The sequence below is a fragment of the Drosophila takahashii genome, chromosome 3L, assembly GCF_030179915.1.
Source record: "Drosophila takahashii strain IR98-3 E-12201 chromosome 3L, DtakHiC1v2, whole genome shotgun sequence".
NCBI classification, from domain to species: domain Eukaryota; kingdom Metazoa; phylum Arthropoda; class Insecta; order Diptera; family Drosophilidae; genus Drosophila; species Drosophila takahashii.
The window spans coordinates 31,395,990-31,420,750 of record NC_091680.1 but is presented as its reverse complement, the minus strand read 5'-3'; the positions used below and the strand labels follow the sequence as shown (position 1 = coordinate 31,420,750).

The following is a 24,761-nucleotide window of genomic DNA, read 5'->3' as shown; positions in this document are numbered from 1 at the left end:
TGTCACAATTTTAAATAACATATTTCTAAACGATCTAAGTAGTTTTGCTTTGAATATAAGCACATGAGCGTAGCCTACTAATCTTTGGGGGCTGAAATGACTGAAGTGTAATCCCCCTCCAGCTTTTAACTTACGCCCATGTATAAATATTTTTAAAGCAAGGGTCACTTGTGCTCAAAAATAGTTATGAGTTACGTAAAATAGTGACAGGTTTGGGCACTGTTTGTAAATCGTCACTGTGAAGGAAGGAAGAAAAACAATTTTAAAAATTCTAAAACATTTCACAAAAACCTGATGAGTGTCCTAAAAATTAAGGACATAAAGGTGTCTTTGGTTCAAAAATGCATCGTAGAAGAAAATATTTTTATTTAATTTTTAAACGCTGTTCACAAATGAAGATTTTTAAACTTTGCTCTGACTTTAAAATTTTGAATGCGCCCGCCTCCTCTTGTGGTTGAGTTAGATTGAATTTTCCAAAACGACCGAGTAAAAGAGACATGTAACTATTTAATTCCGAAAAGATTACCAAAATTGGTTGACCACTCTTGAAGATATATCCCAAAAGACAAAGAAAATTTGTGATTTTCTAAAATTAAAGATACCGCAAATATCAGAGCTGATGGACTATAGGCGTAGTGGCAACTTATGCTTATAAAAGCCTAATTTATCGAAATAAAATGGTGGCAGGCCTGGACATCGACCCATGTCACATTTTGTCGGCCTGTGTTATTTACGTCACTCTTTGTAAATTTTTCACACTCTTCAAAAATGTGTTGGCCCTTGCATTCATAACATTTAATTTTCCCTGTATCCTTAGACGGTTCCTTGGTTATCTGCATCACCATCTTTTGGTTTGAGCCTTTCTCATGCTTGGAATTTGGCTTAGGGGCTGTCCATATATTACGTAATCACCTAGGGGGGGAGGGGGTCATTGAAATGATTATGTTTGATTACATGTGGAGGGGGGGGGTCTTGCACAATGATTACGTAATCATTTTATATGTATTTTTTTATTTAAAGAATTTTTTTAAAAACTTTTTTTCTTTAAATATATCTGCAAACTTAGATAGGAAAGCAGAGAAAAAATTTTTTTTAGTGGCTGGGCGGCGAGAAAGAGAATGTTTAGTGGTTCAATCACACGAAGAATGCGAAGACCTGGAATGGCTTGACGAAGAGTATGTTGGAGATAATTTCAGCGTATACGAACCGAATGTGTCATACCAAACTCCATTTATAAACAATATTAAAGATTGGGTTGCATCTCTGTTTGAATCCACATATTAAAACAAAAAAATTTTATTCTTGGGATTACGTAATCATTGTGGGGGGGGGGGTATTTATTGAAAGATTACGTTTGATCACCAAGGGGGGGAGGGGGTCAAAAATCAGCAAAAACGTGATTACGTAATATATGGACAGCCCCTTACTTGATGCAGTTGTAAGAGAAGCTTGTGATATATCCATTGCAATTTTATCTATCCCCGAACCAAAATGTCCTAGATCAGCATAGGGTTGGATACCTGATGCATATGTTGTCCATTCTATACGAGTTCGCATAGGAAGTTTACTTATAAGGTCACTTAATAGGACAGGGTTTTGCAAATTCTGCAAAGCGTTAGCCGATTTAAGAAATAAGATCAGGTTTGACACCTTTGCTCCAAATGGTATAATTTTGTCCAGGTTGTTTTCTGTGATCTGCTGCATTTCAGATACCTTTTCCAACTGACTCCTAATAAGAAATCCTGATTGTCCATGCTTAAATTGTAGGCGCTTCATAATGTGATCGACGTTAACTGGATTTATTAACATTGCCGCCACCTCTTCCCTGACAACACCTTTTAAACTCTTCTGCAGTCGGAGTAAATTTTCCAAATCGAAGTACTTGTATGCGAGAGTTGTCTCTACAAACATACTTCTAAATATTGGCCAGTCTTCTGGCAGTCCATAGAAATTAGGCAAATCTATTATTCTTCTCTTCGAAAAATTCTGACTATCACCCATCTCGAAAGCGCCACAACCCCGAGACCCAGCATATCCAAAATCAGACTCACCTTTTATAGCGTCAATTTGAAAATTGAGTTGTCGACCACCCTGTGTGGTGCCAGATGTATCAGACGGATGAAATCCTCCTTGTTAAAAAATCAGGCCATGTATGACGCCCTGTGCGGCATCAGAAGTCAAAGTATAGCTGCTAGGAGTAGCAGCAGCGGGACGCAGTCCTCCGTGTGAGGACACCAGAACATAAATGCCGCCCTGTGCGGTTTCAGAAGTCGAAGTATAGCTGCTAAGAGCAGCAGCATCGGGACGCAGTCCTCCGTGCGAGGACACCAGGCCATGAGTGCCGCCCTGTGCGGCTCCAGAAGTCAGCGCGCTGCCATTGTATGAAACAACGCTATGCTGCAATTCTGCATATGAGGAAGCCAGCCCAAAGATGCCGCCCTGTGCGACATCCGAATACGATGAACTGCTGGTTGTTGAAGCAATTCCAAAATGCAATCCTCCATATGAGGAAGCTTGGCCATAGATGCCGCCCTGTGCGACACCTGAATGCGATGAAGCTGCTCCATGATGCGGTCCTCCGTGTGAAGACACCAGGCCATGAATACCGCCCTGTGCTCCATTAGCGGGTGGTTCACTGCCCTGTTTATCAGCTTCAGAAACCAAAGAATTTACTTTCTTCTTATACTCAGTAAACTCTTCGGTCATGGCATTAAATTTTTGCATAATTCGATCCGTCTGCAATTGCTGATCCACCAACATCTTCTCCATGACATCCTGCATGGTCATTATTGGAATTTCCTTGTCCTTTTCTATTACAGTGTCATCCTCATTGTCACTTAGTGGATCCATGTGGTCCTCATCGGTGTCTGGTTTCCCACCTGGTCTTGGCGTCGAATTGTGGGTTTGATCCATATTCTTCATCAGTTTTCTTTTCGCACGAGTCAATACCATTTAGGCGTCACCAAAGAGTGAAGAGTGCCACCATATGCTCTCATTTGCAGACTATTGCAAAGTTAATTTCACAACTTTTTGCAAGATTTCAATATAATATGCGACATAAGCAACTTTAAAATTTAATAAAAATGTAACGTGCCAACAAACGTACAAACTTAAAATACTTTAATAAAACACTTTTGTTTGCGATCAGCGACTATATATATATTTATAAGAAATTGTTCTTCACAGGCTAATTTGCAAATCGTTGCGTTTATTAAATTGTATTTCTGCTCACATCAACGAATTAGCGACAATTAAGGAATAATAGAAAAAGTGTTGGGCAACATATTTATAGATAAGTGAGTTGAAATTGGCATGCAGGGTAACTCAAGTGTAACGCATTCAAATTAGGGCGGTTAAATTCAAAATTTATTTTCTCCAGCAACACCCTTTCAAACAGCTCACGTTATTCGAACAAAAATAGCTCCAAGGGCCTAATGTCAAACATTTACGATAAGCAAAATACATTCTTTGTTTCTCGTTCGAAGCTAAACACGTTATAATCCTCGGTGGACCGCGATTTGTTAACAATTTGTTACTGCTAATGGAAAATAGTTCATTTCCATTAAAAAAAAAATTGATTCTGAAAAATTTCAATGCTACTAAAAGCATTTTTTAATAAAGTCCCTAAAAGCAATGCTACTGAAAGACTTAATTTAAAAATGTAATGGTAGTTAAACAGCTTTAATTACCATTGTCTTTCAAAAAACCTACTAAAAAAGCTTTTTTCAATGCCAATGAAGTATTTTTCGGTAGCATTACTTATTTGACAATGTTGTCAACAAATGATATTTGTTGTCAGTAACATTATAATTATAATTATCTTACTATCAATGCCAATGTAAAGTGTTTTCAGTAAAATTAATTTTTTTATCAAAAACAATGCTAATGCATTGTGTATTTCTTCATATTTTCTATGTTTTGGTGGAAAAAAACTTACATTATTTAATCGTATTCTATCCAACCAAAACATACATCACTCGCAGGCAATCATTCTGATTCAAGATCAAAAATTAGTGAAATAGGCCATGCAGCATTTTTCGAGGCTTGGTCAAAAAACATAAAAATCGCTCAGCGAGAAGCACTTGTAAAGCACGCATTGATGGTGTTTGCCAATGACGATAACACTGTGCAGCATTTTTAGTGCTTTTTAAATTTACCTCGATGTATGCTATATTTTTGGATTCGTTACGAATTCCCAAGTTAAACTGCGTTTTCCAAAAAGTTCCCCGACGCAAGGATTCTTAGCAAAAGGACCTCAAAGTTCGAAAAATTCAGAAATTGGCCAACTTTCTAAAGCTCATAGAGGCAAACGGATTCATGGTTTGGTTAGATGCTAAAGTTTTATAAAAGATACACTCTTTATCTTTTAAACCCCATACTTACAAAATTTTTAAGATTTTTTTTAAGGCAGAAACAAGTTCTAGAAAACATAGTCAAAAAACATAAAAGTATACAGCTGCGGTCAAAATGGTAGTAGTGTTGCCCCCCTTTGTATTTAAAAGTTTGTTGTTGTAATTGATCTTTTCCTGGTAATATTGTATTGATTATAATTTTCCTATTAGACTAATTGGATAAGAAAAAATTACAACATCAAACTTTTAAAATACACAAGGCGGCAACACTACTACTATTTTGACCGCAGCTGTATGTTTTTCAGTTTTTTGACTATGTTTTTTGAAATTTATTTCTGCCTTAAAAAAAATCCTAAAATTATTTTATGTATGGGGTTTGAAAGATAAAGGGTGTATCTTTTTAAAAACTTTAACTTCAAACCAAGCCATGCATCCATTTGCCTCTGAGAGCTCCGCAAAGTTGGCCAATTTCAGCATTTTTTGAACTTTGAGGTCCTTTTGCTAAGAATCCTTGCGTCGGGGAACTCTTTGGAAAACGCAGTTTAACTTGGGAATTCGTAACGAATCCAAAAATATAGCATTTATCGAGGTTAATTTTTGATGCTGCATAGTGTAATCAATCCAAACTGATTAAACTGTCGTTTGAGTTTTAAAACAGGTTTGACAAATCTAGGACAAATAAGTCGAAAATAGATAAAAAAAAAATTGTTAAATATTTTTGTTTGGGTTTTTATCTTTAAAAACTCTGTTACTTTAATTTGTTTACTACTACTACCACGCTCCAAATTTCAAGGCGATATCTCAAAAAATACGACTCCGATTTTGACTTTCACTAGACGTCGTTCACTCACGATTTGATGTTCGATGACAGGTCCAGCTTCCAACTTTAAGCTCGCTTATATAGGCCATTTAGTCCCGTTAGTCCTTGGCCTCTCCCCTCTCTCCGCTTCGTCTCTCAATCTTTCAATGGGTTCGTACTCTGCCATCTCTCTCTCCTCGTACTCTCCAAACTCTCTACGTACTTCTCTCAACTCTCTCTTTAACTGCTTTAACACTTCTTAACACGGTAAAACTTCATGACGATGTTTCGGCACGCTGACATAAAAAATGTCATTATAGGCAAAGAATCTTAGATAATTTTCTTGAATAATAACATTATAGAAAGTGTAATCATTTTTTTTCATAAAGTTTTAAACAATCCAACAATTTTTCTGTTATCCCAGGATTAGTACTGATAAGAGTACGCTCAAAATGCGTTGACAATAAGGACCCGTAAAGTTACGCTCTCAGGAGTTGAGCATTAGCCATTGTCAAACCAAAGTTAACTTCCCTTTTGCTTTTTGTTCCTATATCTAAGTTAAACTACTGCTCTTTTTGCCTAAAAAATTCAATAAATTAATTATTTTTTATTTCTCAATTTCTTTTATTAGGGAATTATTAAAGCAGACATTGATCTTTCTACAGTTAACACAATGTCAGATTTTAGATTGCCCAAAGATATTCTGCCTCTCAACTATGAAGTTTATATTGAACCCAATATGCAAACCCAAAATTTTAAGGGAAAAGTTAGTATATACCTAAAAAGTATTACAGATTCAAAAAAGGTGCATTTTCATGCCCACGCTGACTTATTGATAGACGTCAAAAAAATGCAACTTAGCAGATTAAAAATGGAAACTAGGTAAGTAATCCTATTGAATCACTTTATTCCATTTCTGTTAAATGTATATTTACAATAGGACAACAGTCGAAAGCCTTAACATTTTAAGGGGCGGCCGACTTCCTCGAAAGTCTGTATTTGTTTTATACCTAAAAGATGGCCTTAAAAGGGAATCTGAATATCTTCTAGAAATTTATTTTGAAGGAAATATTTTAGGAGATGCGGAAGGACTCTTTAAAGGCTATTATACAAATTCGTCCAATGATGGCCAAGAAGTATATTTAGCTACAAACTTGAAACCAAACCATGCACGTCGAGTGTTTCCGTGCTTTGATGAACCTGGAATAAAGGTTGGCATTTTATTATATTTATACAATAAGTACATTCTTTATATTCGAATACAGGTTCCATTTAATGTATCAATTGCAAGACCTAAGGAATATATAACTCTTTTCAATACACAACTGCAGCATACAACTCAGCAGTAAGTACATTTTTTACATTTGCAAATGGTGCTATAATTTCCGTCTGTTGAAAAAGACTTCCGTTGACTTCCGAGAATTTATTAAAAATTGATACACGATTTATTCTTCCATGAGTACAGTTCTTGTCTTACGACCTTCCTCTGTGATGCTTAATCTCTACCCACATTCGCGTTACAAATGCTTTTTAACAATAAAAAAATGTTATAGATCAGAACAACTGATCTGTTATAAAATAGGGCTGCAAATTACATTTTTAAAGATTCACATCAAGTGAGCGGAGGCAAGGATAGATGACTTAAAATATTTGTTACATTAAATTTCGAGGAACATTCACAAAACAACAAAAATACCAAGGACCGAAAATACTGATTTTTTTTTTGAGTAAAAAATAAAAGTCTCCATTTAATAACACTATGCAGCATCAAAAATTAACCTCGATGAATGCTATATTTTTGGATTCGTTAAGAATTCCCAAGTTAAACTGCGTCTTCCAAAGAGTTCCCCGACGCAAGGATTCTTAGCAAAAGGACCTCAAAGTTCAAAAAATGCTGAAATTACCAACTTTGCGGAGCTCTTAGAGGCAAATGGATGCATGGCTTGGTTTGAAGTTAAAGTTTTTTAAAAGATACACCCTTTATCTTTCAAACCCCATACATAAATTAATTTTAGGATTTTTTTTAAGGCAGAAATAAATTCCAAAAAACAGTCAAAAAACTGAAAAACATACAGCTGCGGTCGAAATAGTAGCAGTGTTGCCGCCTTGTGTTTTTAAAAGTTTGATGTTGTAATTTTTTCTTATCCAATTAGTCTAATAGGAAAATTATAATCAATACAATATTACCAGGAAAAGATCAATTACAACAACAAACTTTTAAATACACAGGGCGGCAACACTACTACCATTTTGACCGCATCTGTATACTTTTATGTTTTTTGACTAGGTTTTCTAGAATTTGTTTCTGCCTTAAAAAAAATCTTAAAAATTTTGTAAGTATGGGGTTTAAAAGATAAAGGGTGTATCTTTTAAAAAACTTTAACATCGAATCAAACCATGCATCCATTTGCCTCTGAGACCTCCGCAAAGTTGGCCAATTTCAGCATTTTTCGAACTTTGAGGTCCTTTTGCTAAGAATCCTTGCGTCGGGGAACTTTTTGGAAAACGAAGTTTAACTTGGGAATTCGTAACGAATCCAAAAATATAGCATCCATCCAGGTAAATTTAAAAAGCACTAAAAATGCTGCACAGTGTAATTATTTTGTAAGCAAAAAAAAAAATCGCTCAGAAATAATGATTATTTTGTTAGCGATATTACTTTCGCTTAGACGCAGTCTATCGACGTAAGATGACAGGTGACGTTGTAGTTCCCAGTTTAACCCACGTAAAGCAAACAAAAGAAACTGTTTCTGTACCGATTTGATTAGGTCCTGATATTAAGCATATTAAGGTGACCGTACGCACGAGCAGTATTCAACCTCTTGGTGAAGAGCGGATACAACCCCAAAATTGATTGTGAGCGTTCCAGTCACCAGCTATGATAAAACGGTTTGAAAATTCGCTATAAAATTGTCCAAAATCTTGAGCAGTCCATAAAAAGAAGCGGGGCAGTAAATAGAAGCAATCACGAGTCCAAGTCCGTGGTTAAGGTAATTGCAGCAATTTGACATTTTACAGTAGAGTTTGTACAGTAAGGGGAGTACTGCAAGTGAGAGCGGATTGAAATAGCAGCACCTCCTCGAAGACGGTCAGAGGGATGATTAGCCGTCAATAAATCATATCCAAAAATTCTGAAATGTGAGCGGCTGTTAAAGTGCGTTTCGTTAATTAGCATCACATCAATTGAATTAGCGGTAAGATAGTGCTCTAACTCAAGACTTCTGCCAGTGACACCATTGGCGTTCCAAAATGAGAAACGAGTGCCTAAACTAGACATGTCTCCTGATCTTAGACGCAGTTCGCCTGCCGGTAAACTGGTTCATAAGAAGCTCCATCATTTTCATAATCATTGACATCATCTGGACAATACGGGAGATAAGAATTTCAAAGTCAGCACTAGGCCGAGGAGGCTCAGGAACGCGTTGCATTGGCTTGGAAGAGCTAGATCCAGTAGACGGGGAAGGTAAAGCTGGGCCCCAAGCATTTTGGGCAGGAAGAGGGGCAGAAACAAATTTAATTGTTGGTTGTTTTTTGATTGTTCCAGATTTGCGACGAGCAATTGCTTCTAGAAAAGCTGGACATTTGCGGTAGCCTGCACTGTGGTTGGAACCGCAATTAATGCACTTAAATTGATCCTGAGACGTAACAGGGCAAGCAGGGCTTCGAGATTCATGATCACCACCACATGATCACCACCACCTGGCACCTAACAACTTCATCACGGCGTTCAGGACGGACGATAGTAATTGACTGATAAGCCAATGATTTAATGTCATAGACTTTGACATTATTTGTCGATGACTGTAGCTCAACAAAGAAAATATTGGGTCTGTGACCATTGTTCTTACCCGTGGGGTTATAAACATTGCGGACAACGTGCGCAGCGGCGCCTAAATCAGCCTTAATATCTTCAGGATCCGTAGAAAAATGTAGGCCTTTGATGACAGTCCTGAAAGATCGATCACTTTTCAGTTGCCAAGAATTAAACGGAAGAGATGTTGAACTATTTTGTATGTATCACTATCGAAAGGAGATACCCTCAGTGTAGCAGGTCCAGTAATCTTACATCTTATATTGGTTGTGGCAGCCTTGATCAGATTCATAAGTTGCTTGACATCAGTAACACCCTTTATCACAAAGGCGGGCAGACGTGGTTCAGATTTGGGTGCTTTAGTCGAAGAAATAGGAGTACCAGAAATACCCTTTGACTTTTGGGAAATTCCACCACTATTGCTAGAAGTTATTGTACTCTTACTAGTCACAGGGGGCTGGCAGGAACTTAGGGGCTCCGATGGAGGAGACTGGGTGTCCATACGATCATTAGGGAGTGGGTTTTCAATGTCATCATCCGATAAGAGGGCAAAGCCGTTTCCATGACCTGAATATTTTTCACCAGGAGAGTCCGAGTCCTCCGGTCCAAATTTTCCAAGTGAACCTTGCGCTTAATATTACGAAAGCGCTTAACAATTGGTCCAAACGTGAAACCAGACGAAGCATCCTTACTATAGTTAGGGTCAAGCTCGCTTCGCTTTCTTATGCGTTTGACAGATTCGCAACGCAACTGGTCCGCCACTTCCTGACTGACGAATTGTGGAGTTGAAGTAGTGGAATGTCCGGGTGTGCTTGCACCGTGTATTCCCTCATTAAAATTATCAAATTCATGTTGAGAAGCAGAATTTTTCTCAGCATCAAGCAATGTATCCGCAGAAGCATCCAAGTTGTCTTTCAAATTGTCTTGCGATGAATATGAAGAATCAGCAATAGATTGTAAATTGCGTTCAGAATCAAATTTCTGTGTTCTTGCTTCCTTGGACCTGACGGAGGTCACCCTTACACTACGACCTCTAGACGATCTTGAAAACTCCCTGCTAATATCCTTGCTATCCACATTCATAGCATGACCACATAGAGGGACATCAATATCTTGGTCAGCGGCAGACATGATGAGGTCCAGCTGGGCGAGTCCGGCAAACGCGATGCGTTAATGAAGTCCAAGTACCGCAATTAATGCACTTAAATTGATCCTGAGACGTAACAGGGCAAACAGGGCTTCGAGATTCATGATCACCACCACATGATCACCACCACCTGGCACCTAACAACTTCATCACGGCGTTCAGGACGGACGATAGTAATTGACTGATAAGCCAATGATTTAATGTCATAGACTTTGACATTATTTGTCGATGACTGTAGCTCAACAAAGAAAATATTGGGTCTGTGACCATTGTTCTTACCCGTGGGGTTATAAACATTGCGGACAACGTGCGCAGCGGCGCCTAAATCAGCCTTAATATCTTCAGGATCCGTAGAAAAATGTAGGCCTTTGATGACAGTCCTGAAAGATCGATCACTTTTCAGTTGCCAAGAATTAAACGGAAGAGATGTTGAACTATTTTGTATGTATCACTATCGAAAGGAGATACCCTCAGTGTAGCAGGTCCAGTAATCTTACATCTTATATTGGTTGTGGCAGCCTTGATCAGATTCATAAGTTGCTTGACATCAGTAACACCCTTTATCACAAAGGCGGGCAGACGTGGTTCAGATTTGGGTGCTTTAGTCGAAGAAATAGGAGTACCAGAAATACCCTTTGACTTTTGGGAAATTCCACCACTATTGCTAGAAGTTATTGTACTCTTACTAGTCACAGGGGGCTGGCAGGAACTTAGGGGCTCCGATGGAGGAGACTGGGTGTCCATACGATCATTAGGGAGTGGGTTTTCAATGTCATCATCCGATAAGAGGGCAAAGCCGTTTCCATGACCTGAATATTTTTCACCAGGAGAGTCCGAGTCCTCCGGTCCAAATATTTCCAAGTGAACCTTGCGCTTAATATTACGAAAGCGCTTAACAATTGGTCCAAACGTGAAACCAGACGAAGCATCCTTACTATAGTTAGGGTCAAGCTCGCTTCGCTTTCTTATGCGTTTGACAGATTCGCAACGCAACTGGTCCGCCACTTCCTGACTGACGAATTGTGGAGTTGAAGTAGTGGAATGTCCGGGTGTGCTTGCACCGTGTATTCCCTCATTAAAATTATCAAATTCATGTTGAGAAGCAGAATTTTTCTCAGCATCAAGCAATGTATCCGCAGAAGCATCCAAGTTGTCTTTCAAATTGTCTTGCGATGAATATGAAGAATCAGCAATAGATTGTAAATTGCGTTCAGAATCAAATTTCTGTGTTCTTGCTTCCTTGGACCTGACGGAGGTCACCCTTACACTACGACCTCTAGACGACCTTGAAAACTCCCTGCTAATATCCTTGCTATCCACATTCATAGCATGACCACATAGAGGGACATCAATATCTTGGTCAGCGGCAGACATGATGAGGTCCAGCTGGGCGAGTCCGGCAAACGCGATGCGTTAATGAAGTCCAAGTACGAAAAGCACAAGCTACACGACGTGAAGTCCAAACAATACCAAGAGATAAAAATAATAAAAAAACTAATTTTTATAAAATTTTTATGAAATACGGGATCCCGAGATAAGCACAACCGGTGACAGTACGTGGTGATACGTACTTCCTGGAGCCGTTTCTCGGCACTAAGCCGCAGAAAGCGGTGGCATTTCCTTAGCGGATGGATCTTTTGGCAGACTCGGCATTGGTAGGATTTAATACCTCGGGAACGTCTGCCATCCAAGGCGGGATATGGAACCCAGTAATCATATTTTTTAGGAAGGACCTTTACAATAGGATCCGGAGCGGAAATTTTTGCAATTCTATGTGCGTTGGTAACCTGCGCTGAGAAAGATGCAATTCTATGTGGAATTAAGGCAGACAATGGCCTAGTATCAGTTATCGTTGAAAAAGTGTTATCTGGATGCAACAATGTGTGGTGCCGACTAAGGCAATCAAAACAATTGTGAGCACTTTTGCAATCCTGCAATTTATGGCTGCTTGCAAGCAGTTGGAGCACAACTGTTTTGTAGTATGTTCACATATCGAATGCACACTGTACTCAGTGTTACGCATCGATTTAAGTACAGACACCTTATTTGGCATTTTGCATTTGGCTACAATAACAAAACACAAATACATGTATAATCCTAGCAGTTCCCGAGTGCCCGGTTATATGACCGCCCTCGAATGCGTGGGAACTGCAGTGTCAGCATATTTGATATGTGCGACCGCTCCGACGGCCAAGTGAACATAGTATCTCTCTCTCTCTCATATATAAGCACAATTATACATAAGCGTCGACCGCAGCTCTGCCGGCGTCTCTGCCGACATAGCCGGCCGATCTTAGCTTTATGCAAACATGTAATAGAATTAAGAATTCAGATTGAAAATAAAAAAGCTTGGGCAGCGTACCACTGAGTCGCTCCCAAATTCAACAAAAATTGAAGAAATATTAAACATGGCGACCGTGACAATGTGATCGTGAGTGAATATATCCAACTATAAAAAATAAAATAAAAATAAATAAAATAAAATGACAATGTGATCGTGAGTGAATATATCCAACTATAAAAAATAAAATAAAAATAAATAAAATAAAATAAAATAAAACAAGTGAAAAAAAAACCAATCATGAAACATGAAGATACATTCTACGAATCCAAACAAAACAAGCTAAAAATTCCAAAAAAAAAAAAAATATAAAATAAAACAAAAAACAATGGTATAACAAAACAAAAAACCATTAAATTCAAAGATCACGGACACGACAACCAGCAAAGATCACACAGTGAAAATTAAACACTCAATGTAAATTCAAACAAAATGCTGCAGAAAAACATTATCAAATTCAATCAATAAATGTCAATGAATAATTAAAAAAAAAAAACTGATGAATAAAAATATATTCTCTGAAAAAGGACCTGCACCGGCGCCGCATAAGTCCAAATTGCCGAAAGGGAACACAAAAAAAAAAATCTTAATGAAACAATAAAAAATTATTAATCAACACAAAAAAAAAAATTGGCCTGTTCGAGGACCTGCACCGGTACCGCCTGAGCCCAGAGGCCCCGGACAACGAAAAGTTAACAAGTGTGGAAGGAATGGCAAATCCTTCTACACCAACGCTAGAAATATACAAGTGCGGAAGGCAATCCGCCTTCTTCACCTTCGTGGGCGACACTTGCTCCTATTGAGTAAAGGGATAACGATAGATGAAATAGCCTGTGCAGCCAGCACCGGTCCCGTTCGGCGCGCCAAGCCGGACCACGGAAAAGTAAACCGACAGCGCTTCCAAGAGCGCCCAACATTACTTTTTTTTATATCAATTTAAGCATCTGCGATGCAACCAATAATATTAATAATATTGTACAGACCAGGCAGTTTCTAGCTGCGGGTCTTCATTTTTTTTTACCTAGGTAGGGACACCTGTAACACATATATATACATCCATAACACAAAAAAAAAATATATATACATAAATGCCTAAATCAAGAAAAACAAATAAAAAAAAAAGAGGAGGACAGAAAAATTTCCTAAACCTCAAGATTAAAGAATTAAATAGGCAACTGTATGATTCAAACTCAACCCCAGTACCATAGGAAGAGAACATACAAATTAAAAAAGAATTAGAAAACACATATATGGAATTACAAGCTTATAAAAATAAGCAGGACATGAATGAAGCGAGGAAGCCTAAGTGCCCTCCTGATTGTAAAGGTCCTTTCGAAAACCCTAATTGTGAATGTACATGTTCAAAAATTTAATATATATGAAAGTCTCATTTAAAAGCAATTCAATATCCAAAACAGATCTTACAGACGAGACAGAAAAAATACCCAATATGGGATTACCCAGCGGCGAAAATTGCCATTACAAAATGGATTACGAATGCATTACTTCTCCTCTCGTAATAGAGAAACAATGGATTACAACATGGATTACTTTGCCATAGGCATGGCCGCCTTGTAATGTGGTCGGGAGACAATTTGCATTACTAGTAATGGGAAAAGTGTGCTAGGGCCGAATCACCTTCGGGTCTCCATTACGAATTCAATATACTTTTCCGAAATTGTAATGCAAAATGTAGACGGACTAGAGAAAATTCAACATACAATTTGAAAAACGTATGCTGAGTTGTAATGCATGTTCATTTATGAAAACAAAAAATATTCTTTCCTCATGTAGGAATTGAACATGGGTATTATTGTATAATGGATGGAAAGGCTAACCGCTCGGCCATTGTCTGTGCTTTTTTTAGTTCGTCAAACTATATTTAGAATGCATGCTGTTATTATTAAAGTTCCGAAGCTCAAACGTGAGGAAGGGGAAACGAAAAACGAACACATAGACAATAATTTTTATGTGTGTTTGTGATTTTTGACGAAGGGAAATCGTTAGCGAACGAAAAAACGAAGTCATAGGAGCCCTGATTACAACTTCTCTAACGAAAAGCAGCGATAGTAATCGGTTACATTTTCTTTACATGTAATGCATTTTTTCTCCAGACCCCATTCGCCTGTTCGCCGCTGGGTAGTAGAAGTTAAGTCAGTGGATTCCACTGCTAATGTAATAAACAAAATTGAATCACAAAATATTGATTTCAAATTAACGAATATTTTACTATCAATAATTGTTTTCTTTATGAGCGCATATATTTTATATAAGGCCTATAAGTTCCACAACAAATGTGTATCAAAGAGAGCCATTAACAGAAGCCAGGCTAATGATCTGGATAAAATCTAATTTAACAAGCGCCAAACAATATTAATAATAAAATACAAAAAAAAAAAATAAATTAAATTAAAACAAAAAATTAAATTCGAAACAATAATTGTATTGTATATGTACGAGAATTAAAATAACCATTTAAAAAGAAATAAAAATCATTAAACCAAAAAAAAAAGAAAAAAAAGAAAAATTATTAAAATGAATACAACAGAGTGCCTTAGGGCCGGTTTCTCGAGTCCCTGTCAAAGTCCCTGATAGCTATCTGTTCGAAAAACTTAAATACCAGATAAACTGTTCGTAAAAGCAAATCCGCTTTCTCGACTGCTTTAATTTATCTGAACGAGAAACAATTACAGAGTGCTGTTAACGCACTGTAAAGTGCAAAAAATGGCATGCTTCGATTATTTCATCAGCTGTTTGGGTATAATTCAAAGGAAAAGTCAACTGTGATTTCGTTTCATCTTCATAGTTGGCTTTGGGAAATCAGCTGTCATTCTATCGAGCCGAAAACGCTTAACAGGGACTCCGAGTCCCTGTCAAAGTTAGCTCTCACATTTATGCTCGAGAAAGCCAAAATGCCTTGGCAGGGACTTTATCTGTTCGAGAAATGTTAGCCGGCACTCGAGAAACCGGCCCTTAGAGTTATATTGGCTAACGAGCCAAATTTTGAGAATAGGGTATTAGCCTTAATTAGGAAAAGAGCAGAGCCTCTATTAATTGCAGATTTTGAGTATGAATACATGAATAGGTACGATCTTGAATTCTCTCTAATTATTCATTGCAGCAGAACGCAAAAGGCCGTAGTACTGTCTACCGTGAGAAACTGTAAAGTATTCTCCGAAATCGACATACACCCAGTCTTAGGACATATTAACGTGCTAAAAATTATGCACAAGTAAAAATTAAAAAACAGAAATGACTAAAAATTTAATATGGAATGGGAGCAGTTAATACTCCATTGCCAAAAAAGGCAAACACAAAAAGAAACAGTAGATAAACATGCTAAAATTCTTGTAGACTCTTACAATCAGGCAAGAACCCTAGTGCATGAAAATAGGGAAATAATTAACAAAACAAACTTATCAAAATTATCTAAAATATTGATAAGGTTGCGGGCAAACCTAATAGCTGTCAAGGATAAGTATGATTTAAAAATATATATCCCGACAATTTTAAATACGCCTTTAACATTAGACCAACAAAAAGCCCTAGCAGAAGAAGAAGATTCAGATATAAGCAAATATATCGAAATAGATGAAAAAGATCTACACGATCTCTCAATCCCTGCATTTATTAAAGCAGTAGAGTCAGAAACAGAAGAAGAGGAAAATATAGATTCAGATACAAATATCGTAGAAACAAAAGAAAACATAATGGCAGATTCAGCAGCCCAACGGGCATATATTAAAGAAATATCAAGTGCCATTCCGGAATTTAACGGACAAAAACTACACTTGCATAGATTTGTAACAGCTTTGAAGCTGGTTGACCTGACAAAGGGAACGTTTGAAGATTTGGCTGTAGAAGTCGTCAAATCAAAAATTGTAGGATCTACACTATATAAGGTTCAAAATGAACTAACGATAAACGCAATAATCCAAAAACTGCAAGACACTATTGTCGGAGAAACATCTGACGTTGTCAAAGCAAAAATGGCTAAAACAAGCCAAAAATGCAAAACTGCTGAAAAATTTACAAATGAAATAGATAACCTACGAAAGCTCCTTGAAGCTTCATACATTGACGAAGGACTACCGGCTGAACATGCCGACAAGTTCAGCACAAAGGAAGCTATAACCACAATGATCAAAATTTGTGAGCATGGCCGACTTAAGACTATCCTAGAAGCTGGCAACTTTTCAACAATGAACGAAGCCGTCACGAAGTACATACAGTGTAGTACTGAGATGACAGGCAACGCCAACTCGATCCTATACACACAAAAAGGAAACAACTATCGTGGTAATAACTTCAGAAATAATTATCGCGGTAGGGGTAACAACAGAGGTAATTATCAAAATAATGGATTTTACCAAAACAATGGTTATAACCAAAATAACGGTTATAACCGAAACTATAATAACCAGACCAACAATAACTACAGAGGTCGTGGTAACTATAGAGGAAACAACCGTGGTGGAAACAATAATGGATATAACTCCAATAACAACATCAACGGTAATAACAATACCAATACAAACGCAAACAGACAAAATACCAACAACAACGTTCGACAAGTACAAACAACTTCGGAAAACCAATAAAGACCCTTTAGATAAAAAACCCAGTAAAAAATACGGTTCACACTATCAATCTTAACTTCAATCTTTTTATTTCACTTAAAAATGAAAACACAAATAAATTATATACATTACTAGTTGATACAGGTGCAGACATCTCATTAATCAAAGAATCATCAGACTCATTTAACAATGTTGACTATAAAAATATTACGCAAATATCAGGCGTTGGCGAGGGAACAACAAATTCAAAAGGTTTAGCAGCAATAGAACTTCTATCAGGCAACTATGCTATACCACATAATTTCCATATAGTAACGTCCAACTTTCCTATTCCATGTGATGGAATTATAGGAATAGATTTTATGAAAAAATACAATTGTCAAATAGATTTAAAACCAGAAAATGATTGGCTTATACTGAGACCAGATAATCTCCGTAATCCGATTAATATTCCAATAAATCATACACTAGAAAATAATTCGACCATTTTACCAGCAAGATCTCAAGTCATCCGAAAAAGAACTATAAATTCAGGAACCAGGTATATACTTATACCAAACCAAGAGAGTCAAAATGGAATATTCATTGGAAATTCCATTGCAGATTCTAAAAACACCTTTATCCGAATTCTAAATACAACAAATAAAACAGCAATTCTTCAATTAAATACACTTAAAGTCGAACCATTGGATAATTACGATATAATTAAAGATAATAAAAATACAAATAACGAAGAAATTTTAGAAAAACTTAACAATAATTCCCGCCTCAATTTAAAGAAATACTTAAAGAATTATGCACCAAATACACAGATATATTCGGGATAGAAACCGAACCAATATCAACCAATAATTTCTATAAACAAAAAATAAGAATGAAAGATGATGAACCAGTATATATAAAGAATTACAGAATCCCCCACAGTCAAAAAGAAGAAGTAGAAAAACAAGTGGAAAAACTAATTAAAGATAAAATAGTAGATCCATCAGTTTCAGAATACAACAGTCCATTATTAATAGTCCCGAAAAAATCATTACCAAATTGCAATACAAAAAGATGGCGTTTAGTAATTGATTACCGCTAAATTAACAAAAAAATGTTATCAGATAAATTTCCACTACCAAGAATAGACGATATTCTTGATCAATTAGGTAGAGCTAAATACTTTTCATGTCTAGATCTAATGTCAGGATTTCATCAAATAGAACTCGAAGATACGTCTAGAAATATAACGTCCTTTTCCACGAGCAATGGCTCCTATCGTTTTATACGATTACCTTATGGTTTAAAAATAGCGCCAAATTCTTTCCAAAGAATGATGACAATTGCATTTTCAGGTATCGAACCATCTCAGGCATTCTTGTATATGGATGACCTAATTGTCATCGGTTGTTCAGAAAAACACATGATTAAAAATCTTACAAACGTCTTTGATCTATGTAGAAAAAACATCCTTAAACTGCACCCAGAGAAGTGTACATTTTTCAGACACGAAGTGACCTTTCTTGGACACAAGTGTACTGACAAAGGTATTTTACCAGATAGTAAAAAATACGAAGTAATAGAAAAATACCCAGTCCCAACGGACGTAGACAGCGCTAGAAGATTCGTTGCATTTACTACAGACGTTTTATTAAAAACTTTTCCGATTATTCACGTCACATAACTAGATTATGTAAAAAGAATGTTAAATTTGACTGGACAGATAAATGTCAATACGCATTTGAATACCTAAAAACCCAATTGATGAAACCCACATTATTGCAATATCCCGATTTTAATAAAGAATTTTGCATAACAACAGATGCAAGCAAACAAGCATGTGGAGCTGTTCTTACTCAAGATTACGATAACACTCAGCTACCAGTAGCCTATGCATCAAGATCTTTTACGAAAGGAGAAAGTAATAAAAATACAACAGAACAAGAGTTAGCAGCTATCCACTGGGCAATAAACCATTTTCGGCCATATATTTATGGAAAACATTTCACAGTCAAAACAGACCATAGGCCTTTAACCTATCTATTTTCAATGACAAATCCAAGTTCAAAATTAACACGAATGAGATTAGACTTGGAAGAATATGATTTTACTGTGGAATATCTTAAGGGAAAAGACAACCATATAGCCGACGTGCTATCAAGAATAACAATAACGGATTTGAAAAATATCCAGACAAATAATAAAATTCTGAAAGTCACTACCAGAAATCAAAGTAAACAGAAAAATTCCTGCGCAGGAACAGAAAAAAAAAAAATAGATTGGCCTAGGCATATTCTAAATAAAGCTTCTCAGCCCAACGTATACGAAGTCATTGTTAACGACGAGGTACGAAAAGTAGTGATTTTGCGAATAACTGATTCACTTTGCTTATTAAAGAATGGGAAAAAGGTTATAGCAAGAATTGATGTTAGCGATTTGTACACCAATGAAATTCTCGACTTAGGTCAGTTCTTTCAAAGGCTAGAAAAAGAAGCCGGTATACTTAATATCAGCCAACTCAAAGTAGCACCGAGCAAAAAGATCTTTGAAACCATTTCAATTGAATCTTTTAAAATTATGGGCAATAAAAAATTACAAACATTAAGAGTAGCGCTACTCAAGCCGGTGACCCAATTATCAAATAATGATAAAGAGAAAGAAGCATTACTGTTTACATTCCATGATGATCCAATACAAGGAGGTCATACAGGCATAGCTAGAACATTAGCAAAAATAAAAAGGCATTATTATTGGAAAAACATGACCAAAGATATAACAAAATATATAAGAAAATGTCCTAAATGCCAAAAAGCAAAGACAACAAAACATACGAAGACCCCATTAACTATCACCGAAACGCCACAAACGGCTTTCGACAGGGTAATTGTGGATACGATCGGTCCACTACCTAAATCTGAACAAAAAATGAATACATAGTAACGATAATTTGCGATTTAAATAAGTACCTTGTAGCAATACCAATCCAGAACAAAAGTGCAAAAACAGTAGCAAAAGCTATATTCGAAGATTTTATTCTGAAGTACGGTCCAATGAAGACGTTCATCACGGACATGGGAACAGAATACAAAAATTCGATAATTGAAGATCTATGTAAAAACTTAAATATCAAAAACATAACTTCAACAGCACATCATCACCAGACTGTAGGAACCGTGGAGCGAAGCCACAGAACATTTAATGAGTTCATCCGCTCATACATCTCAGTTGATAAAACAGATTGGGATGTATGGTTGCAATACTTCGTATACTGTTTCAACACAACACCCTCTATGGCACATGACTACTGTCCATACAAGTTAGTTTTTGGTAAAACATCTAATTTAGCCAAACACTTCAATAGTATAGATAATATTAAACCATTATATAACACAGATGATTACGCTAAAGAATCTAAGTTTAGACTAGAACAAGCATTTAAGAGAGCCAGATTAATGCTAGAATGCCATAAACACAAACAAAAACTTAACTATGACAGAAATATTTTGAACTTTGATTTAAAAATCGGAGACCAAGTTTTGCTAAAAAATGAAACATTAAACAGTTTATCTTGAATCTAGGATGAACGATCATTTACCCGCATTTGGAGAAAGCGTGGACATATACGAACGGGGTGTTTTTTCTTTTAAACACAGATCGCAACCTTTGGGTGTTGGAAGTACCCTCACAGAAAAAGAAATTATTTTTGGCGACTCTGCCATTCGATGCTTCTGTTTGGGCTGGACAGATTTTGATGACGCTCAGTTAAGACGGAATTCAGCTCTTGTCATGTAGGAATTTCGGATTTATTCCGCAATGATTGTTCCCATAATGAGAGCGTAAGCTTTGGCAGTTATAAACCACATATAAACCAGGATGGGGTCCCAATTCTCAATGTTAATGCCGGTAATTTGTAAGGCAAGCTTGAACGGTGTTTTGAAGTTCCTTCAAGGCATCTCCAGACTCTTGTGCTATAGACTGCACATTGAATCGAGTTTTCAGGTGGCTGTTCACCTGAAATCGCATATTTTCGAAACGTTCAGTTAGATTTGTCAAAGCTGAGCTAGATGGCTTCCATTGGTGAGTGGTGATTTTGAAACTATGGAATGAGCTTCGCCGCTAGTTTTGGAATTTAAATGAAATAATTTTTCAATGGGCGTGAGACTCAGATTGTCTATGTAGATCGCCGTGAAAAGGTCCCGGAAAGTCGGCCAGCGAAGATAATCGCCTGAGAAAATTTCCGTATCGATCGGAGGAAGCTGACAGCCAAACGAAATGTAGTCTTGGGAAGACGATGCTGGAGGCTTATTTGGGGAAGCCCTGTTGTATTTGCTAGAGGATCTGAGCAGCTAATCTTTCGTATATGGAATCCGTTTCGTTACATTTCGCCTTCAGGATGGATTTGGTGTTTGTGGCGCTGTCACCCGCAGCCACAATGCACTCGGAGCATGTGTCATATGCAACATTCAACTGACATGTTCGCGACTGATTTCACATGCGGATAACGTTGGTGTGGGGGCACCCGAAAAGTTTAAAGTGGCTTCAAGATGGCTCAGAGTGTCAGCCGTGACAATAAATTTATTTAGGGCGGATTTCGCTTGAGAAGCCAATACGGACAGGAATTTAAAATTTATTGCGAAATCGTTTACACGGAAATTATTGTGAATTGGAATTTAGGAACCAATTGAAAGTCCGTAGGGATATACGGTCACACTAAGGTGTATTGTGGAGCTTTTATGGAAGCGTAATATAAATTTTTAGAAATAATTTCGACGAAAAATATTTAAGTTGGGCGCAAAATAATAATTAAATTATTTGATGAAGACCAGACTCGTAAAATATGGTCACACTGACACTAGTGGATGCGTATATTAATTTTCTAACTGTATAAGTTCTTTGAAATTTTTTTTTAAATATATTTGAAATAACACTGTGCAGCAGTTTTAATGCTTTATGAATTTACCTCGATGGGTGCTATATTTTTGGATTCGTTATGAATTCCCAAGTAAAACTGCGTTTTGCAAAAAGTTCCCCGACGCAAGGATTCTTCGCAAAAGGACCTCAAAGTTCGAAAAATGCTGAAATTGGTCCAATTTCCGGAGCTCTCAGAGGCAAACGGATTCATAGTTTGATTCGATGTTAAAGTTTTTTAAAAGATACCCTCTTTATCTTTCGAACCCTATACTTCGAATAATTTTGTTATTTTTATTAAGTGAGAAACAAATTTTAGAAAACATAGTCAAAAAACATAAAAGCATACAGCTGCGGTCAAAATAGTAGTAGTATTGCCGACCTGTGTTTTTAAAAGTTTGTTGTTGTAATTTTTCTTCTCCTGGTAATATTGTATTGATTATAATTGTACTATTAGACTAATTGGATAAGAAAAGTGACGGCAACAAACCTTTAAAAACACAGGGCGCCAATACTACTACTATTTTGACCGCAGCTGTATACATTTATGCTTTTTGACTATGTTTTCTAAAATTTGTTTCCCCCTTAATAAGAATCCTAAAATAATTCTAAGTATGGGGTTCGAAAACGCAGTTTAACTTGGGAACTCACAACGAATTCAAAAATATAGCATCCATCGAGGTACATTTTTGATGCTGCATAGTGTAATAATATATTTTAATTTTTTGGATATCCCTGAACCACGGTAAGCTGCTGAAGAGGTAAAGAGCTTGTGTATGTATGTATGTATGTACGTATGTAACGAACCAGCTGGATATTGGCAGTCACCGATTGCGAGAGTTCTGGAGACTTATTACAAATAGCGGAATAGCTTTAAAATGCAAAATATATTAGCTCGAAAATGTAAGGAGATGAAGTGGACTGTATTTTGGAATATTTATGTAAAAATATATGCACGCAGCAGAAAACACAGTAAAAACACAAAAGCTGCCTATTTCGGCGGATCACCTTGATTTTGGAAATATCCACTGTGGCTGGATTATATATTTTTTACATTCGGAAAAATTTAATTTTTAGACAACGAATATATTATATAATTATAATAATGACCGTGTGGTATGTATGTTTGTGTTATTAGGGTCTTGGAATTTATTTAGTAATGCAGAGTAGTAAAAGTGGACTGTATTAAAAAATTTATATAAAAATAAAAATACGCAGCTGGAATACATTAAGTGCAGTTTTAGCGGAACAATTTAAAAAATCGGAAACTTTTGGAAATATATTTACTTTTAATTAATTTTATTTATTTCAAATTCCAAAACCGCAAAAACACAAAACACGAAAGTATAAGAGCGCGAGATCGCGAATTAAAGCGAGAGCAAGAGAGCGCGAGAAAAAAAGTCTTCAATCGACGCACGAACAGTTACAATGTAAAGCAGGCGAGAGAGAGACTATGAGAAAAGCACCCAAGAGTCTTCAAAGCATTCGGCAGGTTCCGAGAGAGCGAAATTAAATAATAGAGCCGAAAAGAGAAAGAATACAAGAGCAAATAACATTCGCTTGCATTTGTCCAAATATAGCTCGCACCTCACTAGCCAATACTCCAAAAAACATGGTTCGGCTGGGTCATCGCCGGTCGATGTCAGCAACAGCAGCAGCAAGCTTCAGACTGTTTTATGTCAAGCACAGTCTCCATTGAAAACCACTTGCAGATGCTTTGGGAGCTAGAATCCGTCCCTGCCTCACCTGAAAGTCTACATCCGCATCACCAAATCTGTGAGGCGCTCTATACAATAAGTACAGTTCAGGACATTCATGATCGCATTGTAGTCAACCTTTCCTTTAAGTATGATCCCTCTCGTCTTGGAAACTCCGCTGAAGTGGCTCGTCGACGATTCTACGCAATGGAACGCCGCACGCTGAAATTCCATGAGTTGAGATCCCAATATTTCTCATTCATGCAGGAATATCAGGCGCTAGGTCACATGTCATTTGACCAATTCAGCCCTATACCATTACTATACCCTACCACTGCGTTTTGAAGCCATAGAGGACGTCTATAAAATTGCGAGTGGTTTCCGACGCCTCTTGCCCAACGCGCCGCTTAATGATCTACTATATGCAAACGGATCTATATCTGCAGCTTCTCAAATTCAGACTGTTTTAATATGCCATGACAGCTGACGTAACAAAAATGCACAGGGAAGTCCTCGTCGATCAAAACTTTCGAAAATATCAATACATATTTTGACGAGACTCCCCAGATGCAGAACTGCAGACGTTCCAGCTGAATACCGTCACTTATTTAACCGCCGCTGCACCGTATCTAGCAGTGCGCAGTTTACATTATTTGTCTGACAAGTACAAGGAGGTTATCAAATCGTCGTTTGTCGTGGACGATCTGCTTTGCGGAGCAGACGTCATACACACCTTGCAACTTATCAAACAAGAAGTCATCGAAGTTCTTCAAAAGGGGAACATTCCGTTGACCAAGTGGTCACGGGTAATCATCTTGGCGAAAAGGATTTTTCAGGAACTGTGGATACTCAATATTAATTGAGATATATTAGTTCCACAATCCCTACATGATAAAGGACTGATTTCTTAGAATCCTTGAACATTTTGCCAACTCTTTAAGTACTCTCTCAACCTTCCTTGGAAATCGCGATTCTGAAATTCAGAGTTTAACATCTGCCGCCACATGGAGATTCGTTCCCGCCCAAAGCAACCCAGCCGATATTGTCTCTTGTGGTTGCAAATTCACCGAACTGGAAGCATCAATATTCAGGCAGATGTTTGCAACGCAGTGAAGGAGACTTTTCCGACCTCATAAAGTATATA

General features: G+C 37.1%; 1 protein-coding gene across 3 annotated transcripts in view; it reads left to right on the top strand.

The window, feature by feature from the left end:
• LOC108069518 (aminopeptidase N) overlaps positions 1-24,761 on the top strand; it is a 502,889-nt gene that overhangs the window by 113,934 nt on the left and 364,194 nt on the right. For 2 of the 3 annotated variants that reach the window (XM_070214353.1, XM_044392629.1), the window contains exons 3-5: positions 5,783-6,033; positions 6,092-6,362; positions 6,417-6,496. The exons of the other annotated variant lie outside the window; for it this stretch is intronic. In XM_070214353.1, the coding sequence (XP_070070454.1) occupies positions 5,783-6,033; positions 6,092-6,362; positions 6,417-6,496 (602 nt within the window). The remainder of the gene's footprint in view (positions 1-5,782; positions 6,034-6,091; positions 6,363-6,416; positions 6,497-24,761) is intronic. 3 annotated transcript variants of the gene reach the window in all.